The sequence below is a fragment of the Choloepus didactylus genome, chromosome 8 (assembly GCF_015220235.1).
Source record: "Choloepus didactylus isolate mChoDid1 chromosome 8, mChoDid1.pri, whole genome shotgun sequence".
Lineage (NCBI taxonomy): Eukaryota > Metazoa > Chordata > Mammalia > Pilosa > Megalonychidae > Choloepus > Choloepus didactylus.
Genome location: NC_051314.1, coordinates 78,178,095 through 78,187,951, shown reverse-complemented (window position 1 = coordinate 78,187,951; position 9,857 = coordinate 78,178,095). Strand labels below are relative to the sequence as shown.

The 9,857-nt window shown below is 34.2% G+C and overlaps 1 protein-coding gene across 1 annotated transcript; it reads left to right on the top strand.

Moving 5' to 3' along the window:
• Positions 1 to 758: 758 nt before the first annotated feature.
• Positions 759 to 1,697, top strand: LOC119542089 (olfactory receptor 6C65-like). The gene has a single exon (XM_037846592.1). The coding sequence runs from the start codon at positions 759 to 761 to the stop codon at positions 1,695 to 1,697; it is 939 nt and encodes a 312-aa protein (XP_037702520.1).
• The last annotated feature ends 8,160 nt before the right edge of the window (positions 1,698 to 9,857 follow it).

Genomic DNA, 9,857 nt, shown 5'->3' with positions numbered 1-9,857 from the left:
GATTATTATTTTTGAAATCAGAGCTTTAAAAAGACATTCAACTTTTTGAAGTAATGTATTTACTCTTAAAGAAATTCATCTGAGATCATCATTTTTGAGAAGCCCAATTGGAATTCTATCACTATGGCTTTGTTTATTAATAATAATTGGCATTATGTTATGCCAAATTTAGTCAAAATGGAGCGAATAGGGGTAATTTTGCATAAAGGAAAGAAGGATTAGGGTTCAATTGATTTGCCATAAATATTGGATTTCTTTTTTACTAAGAATAGAGACCAAATATCACTAGGGAAAAATTGACTTGTAACTCAAAAATAAGTTTTCCAGTGACAAAATTTCCATCTAGTAGATTATGTTCATTAAAGTTAACAAAATACTGTGTATTTCAATACTTGTTTAATCTTCCCCATAGCACAATGAAGTAAACTAAATATTTATCATTGTTACCCATTTTAATAACTGTAAAAAGGAACATTCTATGAGTGAAGCAATGAAAATGTATATTAGGGGAGTAACAAAGCTGTGAATAAAAGTCTCTATTTTTAATGTAGCATAAGTGATTATTATTTTCACTACCAAACAAATTGTAAAAAGGGCTTGTAATTGTGAGGGATAGCTATTTTGCCATTTGTTCTTAAATTCATCTTTTCTTATTCTTTATGCAGAATATAAGCACCTAAAGTGTATTCAAAATTATATAATGAAGAGATATCTACTCTTATTTTTGCCTACTGAGCTACCAGAATTCAGAGCTTAGCATGCCAAATAAGACATCAATTACAGAGTTCATACTTCTGGGACTAACAGATGACCCAGAGTTACAAATTTTGATATTTTTCTTTTTGTTGTTCATGTACTTATTGAGTGTAAGTGGAAACTTGATCATCATCACATTAACACTGTCAAATACTTCTCTGAATACTCCCATGTATTTCTTCCTCAGGAATTTCTCTGTCTTGAAAATTTCATTCACAACAGTCTGTGTTCCTAGATTTCTGATCAGCATTGTTACAGGAGACACAGCCATTTCCTATAGTGCTTGCATGACTCAAGTATTTTTTTTAATCCTTCTGGGAGCAACAGAATTTTTTCTTCTGGCTGTTATGTCCTATGATCGCTATGTGGCTATCTGCAAACCTCTGCATTACACAAGTATAATGAGCAACAAAGTCTGCCACAGGCTTGTTATCTGTTCCTGGTTGGCTGGATTCTTCATTATCTTTCCCCCTGTGATTATGGGTCTCCAACTGGATTTCTGTGACTCCAACATTATTGACCACTTCACCTGTGACTCTTCTCCTTTGCTGCTGATCTCCTGCACAGACACAGCATTCCTAGAGCTCATGGCATTTTTCTTAGCGGTATTCACACTCATGGCAACTTTGACCTTGGTGATTATCTCCTATGCACTCATCCTTAGAACGATTCTGAAGATTCCCTCTGCCCAGCAAAGGAAAAAGGCCTTTTCCACATGTTCCTCCCATATGATTGTGGTTTCCATTTCATATGGGAGCTGCATTTTCATGTACATCAAAACTTCAGCAAAAGAAGGGGTGGCTTTGAGCAAAGGTGTAGCAGTACTTAATACCTCAGTTGCTCCCATGCTGAACCCCTTCATTTACACCTTAAGGAACCAGCAGGTGAAACAAGCCCTTAAGGACTCAATCAAAAGGGTGTCATTATCAAAGAAACACTAATTGTTATTAAATCTGTACTCCAAACCACAAGTAAACCACAAATAAGCCCAAATCTTTGTTCTAGGTTGTATACCTAAGGGAATAAAGCACATAAAGTTTCCTGAAATGGTAGAGTTAACTTTAAAGAGAAAGTATGATTAATAAGTAAATTACCTAATCCTCAGTAAGAACTATGAAAAAAAAAAAAAAAAAAAAGTAAGGAAAGGGGAGAGGACAGGCTTCAAGTGAAAAGGCTTTTCATAGATTTCACAGTTATTTTTAAATTCAATTTTTTTTTGTATTTTTCTACATTCAAACTTATTTCCTTGTATAATCTTTGTTCTTTTCTCTAATTTTCTCATGTACATATGTTCACTATTTTGCATATACCAAGCACAGGGAGATTGATTGTGAGGTGTGACTGTATAAAGAAAGAATGAATGAAAGGGAAGGGAAGGGAAGGGAAGGAGAAGGGGAGAGGAAGGAAGGAAGGGAGGGAGGGATGGATAGCTGGATAAATAGAAAATACTCAATATAATCCTTTAGCTGGACAATGCTTAGTATAGTCTTCAATAGCCAATAGAGAAAAAACTATTTATTAAGATCACTTCACTCAAGCAGCCTTGAGTTATTCTAATCATAAAAAGCCTTTGTTAAAATAACTTGCTGTTTCTGTAATATCAACAAGAACAAAAAAAACTTATTCTCTATTCCCAGGAACTTTCCCAACATTGTCTGCAGTAGAATATGAGGGATGTAAAGATATGGTCTCATAAGTAGTACCTTCTTGAAAAATAAGCTGGAATGAGGGGAGGACTTCAGGATAACAGGAGACTCTGACCAAAGAGCTTTCTCTTCTATTTTTTTCCCTTCTGCTTTCTTCTGTGTTCTGGCCATTTCTTTGTCTGTTATAAAAGGCCAAACAACTCTTCTCACTCTGAACTGGCCTTGGAAAATTTTTTTCCCTCCAGTACCCTGTTGATGCATCTTCAATAAACTCACCTTCTCACCAAAGCAAAGAAACTTGTTTCTCTGTTGGATGCAGGATCAGGTGGGCCTGACTATTTAGGACTGTGTTTTCTAATGGTATCAATTTCATGACCATGAAGCGACCCCCTGCTGCCTTTAGTGCAGCCCTGATCTGTGTCTTGTTGGCTGCAGGGCTCCCCTGATCCCCTCAGCTCTGTGCCTAGTAGCTGCCCAGGAATTATTCCTGTAGGTCCAGGACTGGAGGGTCTCAGTGGAGGTGCCTGCTACCAACAGACACCAGAGGCATCTGGGTGAAGGTGACTTTGTAATTGAGACTTTCCCTGTGCTGGGTAAGTATGTAATCTTTTGTTTGTTGTGTTCACTTTGTTTCCTTTTGTATCAATTGGCCTATTGTGTGAAAAGGCCAATTGAGTTGATCTAGGGATTGTGCATGTAGACTCTGTGGGTTTGAGCCCCACTATCCATGACCCTGGCTTTGTGCTTTTCCTTTTGAATTTTGTGCAGTTTGTGCAGTTTTCACATGTGTGGGGAACCAGCTGAATTTGAGGAGTTCCTACTTTGATGATTTCTGTTGATATTGTCCAGCCACAGGAAACTCTCAAAGTGTGCTGGCTACATCTCCCTTGGGATCTATTCTTAATAATTGGTCTAAATTTGAAGAGTGTCATTAAAAAAGAATTAGTATGTTATTGCAGCTCTGTGTGGTCACAGTATAAATTAAGTAAAGGGGCAGAGTGACCAGAAGATGGGACTCATCTTGTAATTATCCAATTAAAAATGTATTACAAGAGCAAAGGATTATGAAATTTAGTAAAAATAACAGATGAGCTGCAGCTTCAGTTAGCTGGCCATTAGTGTGGTATGGCTAGCTAGTGCAGCCTGTCTCAAGAAAGAGAAATCTGCAAGTTAAAGAAAAAGTTGCAGTTAAAAAAATATGTGGCCTTCCACCTCTGCCTTAGTATTAGGACTTCCAGTGCAATTAGATAAAAGAAGTAATGATATAGAAGTCAGTTTTTAGAATTACGAAGTCAGAAGAAGGATCCTGGCCAAAAGGTCCTTCCAAAAACCTGAAATTGCTGGGAGAACATCAAGAAATAATTGATACAATTTAAAAATCAGTGGAATTGCAAATTGTCAAACCAATATCGCAGGATAATATCTCTATTGAGGAGTCTAATAATTAGGACACTGACTCCTTCTCTCTATGCTGCTTTCATATACCACCTGATACTTTCTGTTCTAATGATAAAGAACCAGTTATTCATTCTGATACAGAAGCCTCTTTAAAAGAATTTTATCCCACAAAACTCAAGTACAATTTCTAAATGATAAAAAATGAAAAGCTTTACTATAACTGGGACCATAATTCATATCCTTCAAATCCTATATTAGAAGATTGTACTATGGGAGAAGCTAAACAGTTAAAAGCTGTGAATATTTTCAGGAAAGAAGAAAGCCCTTCTCAACCTTCTTAGGAAAAGATAATCATCTTGTCCTCTGTGTTAAAAATAAAAAAACAGAATGAGGCTGTAGCTGTTACTTCAAACATAAATAAATCATAAGTAATGTAACAAGGCTGAATACAGTTGTGATCAAATGTATACTTATCAACATGATGCAATGGTTAAACTGATTATAAAATGAAATGACTTAAATATAAGCAATAGTAATTTCTCTTTTAAAGTTTAGTTTTTATATAAGTAAAAGGTGGGCTATACTGTTCTTTTTTTAAAATTTTATTTTGAAATGAATTCAAACTTACAGGAACAGTTGCAAAAATAATACAAACCCCATACACAGAACTCCAGCATACCCTGACCCCCCTCCCCTGATACCCCGATCCACCAACTTTAACATCCTGTCACACCACCATTTCTTTTTTTCCCTCCCTCCCTATCATCCATCATCTATTGCTCTGTCTTCTGAACATATGAGAGCAAGCGGCACACATCTTTGAACAAATGATATAATTCACATATACATTTCCTATGAACAAGAACATTCTTTTATGCAATCCCATTAAGCACAGCCAAGAAGTTCAATAAATTCAACATTGATACAAAGCTTACTCTCTATATTTCCTTTTTTTTTTTTTTCTTATGACCCAACTGCATCCCTTTGAGCCTCCTCTTCTCCATCCTCAGATCCCATACAGGATCATCCTTGGCATTTAATTGTCATTACCTATTTAGACTGTCTTTTTTTTTTTTTCTTCCAATTGTGGAAACATATATACAGCCTAAATCTTCCCATTCCACCCCCTCCCTAGCATTCCATTAGTGTGATTAATCACATTTAGAATGTTGCAATGCCATCACCTTCCCACCATCCATTACTAGAAATTTCCCTTCATCCCAAATAGAAACCCTACACTCATTTCTTAACTCCCTATTGCCCCTTCCCCACTTCTTATAACCCATACTCTACTTTTCATCTCTATGGACATATTCTCTGATACTTCCTTTGTGTTTACTGTGGGGCTTAAATTTAACCTCTTAAATCTATAACAATCTTGTTTTTCTTTGATGCCAACTTAACTTCAATAGGACACATAAACTATGTTCCTATAATCATCCATTCCCCCACCTTCATGTAGTTCTTGTCAAAAATTACATATTTTACATTGAGTCCAAAATCACTGATTTATCATTACAGTTTATGTATTTCAGATCCTGTAGGAAGTAAATAGTGGAGTTACAAATCAGAAATACAGTAGTATTGGTATTTATATTTACCATGTGATCTTTACTGGAAATCTTTATTTCTTCATGTGGTTTCAGTCAATCGTCATACAGTAGTATTGGTATTTATATTTACCATGTGATCTTTACTGGAAATCTTTATTTCTTCATGTGGTTTCAGTCAATCGTTTAGTGTCCCTTCCTTTCAGCCTGCACAATTCCCTTTAGCATTTCTTATAGGACTGGTCTACTGGTGATGAAGTCCCTCAGCTTTTGATTATCTGGGAATGTTTTCATCTCCCCCTCATTTTTACCATCCAGGTGTTTGTGAATTTTCTAAGTCTCTGATGGTTATTGACATCTATTTGTATTCCATTGTGGTCAGATAATGTACTTTGAATAAATTAATTTTTTTTTAATTTATTGAGGCTTGTTTTATGTCCCAGCGTATGGTCTATTCTGGAGAAAGATCTGTGATCACTAGAGAAGAATGTTGTGTCCTGGTGATTTGGGATGTAAGGTTCTATATATGTCTGTTAAATTTCTCTCTCTCTCTCTCTCTCTCTCTCTCCTTTCTTTGTTTCTCTGCCTGTAGTGCTCCCGTTAGTATCTGAAGTAGGGTAGGTCTTTTATTAGCAAAATCTTTCAGCATTTGTTTGTCTGTGAAAAATTTAAGCTCTCCCTCAAATCTGAAGGAGAGTTTTGCTGGATAAAGTATTCTTGGTTGGAAATTTTTCTCTCAGAATTTTAAATATGTCATGCCACTGCCTTCTCGCCTCCATGGTGGCCACTGAGTAGTCACAACTTAGTCTTCTGTTGTTTCCTTTGTATGTGGTGAATTGCTTTTCTCTTGCTACTTTCAGAACTTGTTCCTTCTCTTCAGTACTTAACAGTCTGATCAGAATATGTCTTGGAGTGGGTTTATTTAGATTTATTCTATTTGGAGTTTACTGGGCATTTATGCTTTGTGTATTAATATTGTGTAGAAGGTTTGGGAATTTTTCCCCAACAATTTCTTTGAATACTCTTTCTAGACTGTTACCATTCTCTTTCCTTTCTGGGACACCAATGAGTCTTAAATTTGGATGTTTTATTTCATCTATCATATCCCTGAGACCCATTTTGATTTTTTTGATTTTTTCCCCATTCTTTCTTTTGTTCTTTCATTTTTCATAGTATTTATCTGTAGTATTTATTAACCAATATAGTTCATTTTTGTCAATATATCTTTTCAAGCTTTACTGCAGTCAGTATACCATGAATTGCATATATGTACAGAGCACAATGTTATAAACTTTGAAAAATTATACAATTTCACATCTCTAATAATTATAAGTAGATAAAACAATCACCACAATCAAGATAATCAGCATACATATCACCACCAAAAGTTTCCTTTTGAAACTTTGTAATCTCCTCTTACCTCCCTTCTGCCATCCTCCTTCAGCAACCACTTACCTGCTTCTGTTCTAAAGATTAGTTAGCAATTTCTAGAATATTATATGAATGGAATAATACAGCATTATTTTTTATTGAACTTCTTTTGCTAAGCCAGTTATTTCAAGATTCAACCATGTTATTACCTATACAGATGCTCTTTTCTTTTTATTGCTAACTAGTACTCACTTTTATCAGCATATCACAGCTTGTCTATCCATTGACTTGTTGATGGGCCTTAAGGTCATGTCCTGCTTTTTGCTATTACAAATAAAACTGTTATGCATATTTGACCTCAAGTCTTTGTGTTATTATGCTATCTTTTCTCTTGAGTAAAGACCTAGAAATGAAATGGCTGGATTAAACATTAGATACATTTTATGCCAATCAGATACTTATTGTTTCTTTCATTTAACAATATCTTTGAAGTGCAGAAGTTCTTAATTTTGATAGAGTTCTTCTTGTAATCCATTTTTCTTTTATGTCTCATGCTTTGCTTAACCCCTGGTCACAAAAATTTTATCTTATGTTTTTTCCTAGAAATTTTGTGATTTAAATTTATTTGTGTATTGATGATACATTTTGAGTTAATTTTTTCACCAGTACCACTTGTTGAAAATACAGCTACCCCAAAGAAAGGATTATTAGACCCAAACTCTTAATAGTATTGATTCTGAGAAACTGTGATTTGAACTATTTTTCCCCCACTACAAACATTTCCAAGCTTGTGTAAGAATAGGATCTGTAGAGTCCTCAGGTTCTTGGTTGTCTTCTAGCTATTAAGTTCCATCTGGATGTTTACAAGGGGGTCTGGTCTAAGTCTAAAATACTTCTGGCATATGCAAGGATAGAAAGAGAGAGCTACATACCTGCTGTTATCGCTTTCCTTCCCATAATTGTGATATTGTACAATGATTCTTCCTTCTTAAAACTGAGAATTAGCTACATAAAATTACACATGGAAACCTCAGCAAGATTTAACAGTGAATTTTAAAACATGTTTTAATTTTCAAGGTGTAAGTTTGATTCTGTGATCAAAACAGAATCATAAGAATTATTTTGTATCAATGCCATGTAAAAACCAGTCAGTAAATGAATTGATCACAAATTAGAACTTAATATCGTATTGTGGTAAAAACAAGGAATATTTTTCTATAACACTTTAAATAAAATTTTAAATAAATACAGATTGTGACAACATCTATTACAGCAACAAAAAATCTAAATCAATTTTTTTCACAACAACATCTTAGAAATGTGATTAAGAATGTTGATGAAGGTGGTGAAAAAGGAAGATACATTGGTTTTTTTTGGCAATGAAATCTTAAATCACTGACTGTCTACTTGGTCTGCGGAAGTTACCAATGATTGGACCTGAGTTTCCTCAGGGAAAAACATGAATACATGACATGGCCTTGTCAAACTGAAAATCAAATCTTGCTATAATTTTAAAATTTCAAGAAATAACCCAGGACCTCAGAAAATGGAGAAAAGATTTGTATAAGAATGAAGATAAAAACAGATTTTAAAATAAGGCCATTTCGGATTTTCTGGGGAAAACGTATTTCATCTAGTCTAAATCTTTTTTCTTCCCCTCTTTTCCCCCTTTCTCTCTCAACTCATTCTATCAACTTTTCTCTCCTCTTTGTTCTCAGACTGTTTTTATCCAGATGCATTTGTATCACAAAAATATAAAAAAAATTATAATTTGGGAACAAATTTTTTCTCTATAGGTAATTCCCATAATTGCTATCATATTGTGGAATGGAGTGCCTCAGGTCAACCTAATGATTGCTTGGAGATCTCAGACACTTCTACTTTTCCATTTGAAAAATACTCCTGACAGCTTCAGGAGTAAGGAGTAGCCTCCCAGATGTCATGAAAAAAAAATACCTATCCTTAATTTCATTTGGGGACACCCCTTGTAGGGGTATTTGAAAAGTTGGAATAGGAAGATGCAGGGCCTGAGAAATGAGCACATCATCACCCATATGCCACATTTTAGAGTGAGGGTTTCTATCACATGGAGTAACATTAAAAAAAAAAACCAACAGAAAAATCTAGGAATGGAGGAGCAAGTAGCTCTGATTGTTCTATTAAAGTACATTAGTTAATAAAAAACTCAAAACCATTAAGAAAGAATGTTCATAGTTTCTTACTGTTTATTACCTATGGAATTATTCCCAAAGCTCAAGAAAAACAAAACATTTTTTTATCCTTTCTTGGGATTTGTCAGATTGAATTTGATTATAATTGAACTGGTGACTAGACACATATAAGTATGTATGTATGTATGTGTATGTATGTGTGTGTATACATATACATATACACACATATACATATACGCACACATACACACATATACATATACATATACACACATGTACATATACACACATATATATACATATACATATACACACGCATACACACATATACATATACATATACACATGCATACACACATATACATATACACATATACACACATACACACATACATATACATATACACATGCATGCACACATATACATATACATATACATATACACACATATACATATACACATACACATATACACACACATACACACACACACATATACATATATATATACACACGTATACACACATATACTTATACATATACATATACACACGCATGCACACATATACGTATACATATACACACATGCACACATATACTTATACATATACACACACATACACACATACATATACATATACACATGCATACACACATATACATATACATATGCATACACACATATACATATACATATACACATGCATACACATATATACATATACACACACCTATATACATATATACACACGCATACACACATATACATATACATATACATATACACACGCATGCACACATATACGTATACATATACACACATGCACACATATACTTATACACACGCATACACACATACATATACATATACACACGCATACACACATATACATATACATATACACATGCATACACACATATATATATACATATACACATGCATACACACATATACATATACATAT

Coding starts and splice junctions, on each gene's coding strand:
- LOC119542089 (XM_037846592.1), top strand. CDS start 759: ATGCCAAATAAGACATCAATTACAGAGTTCATACTTCTGGGACTAACA.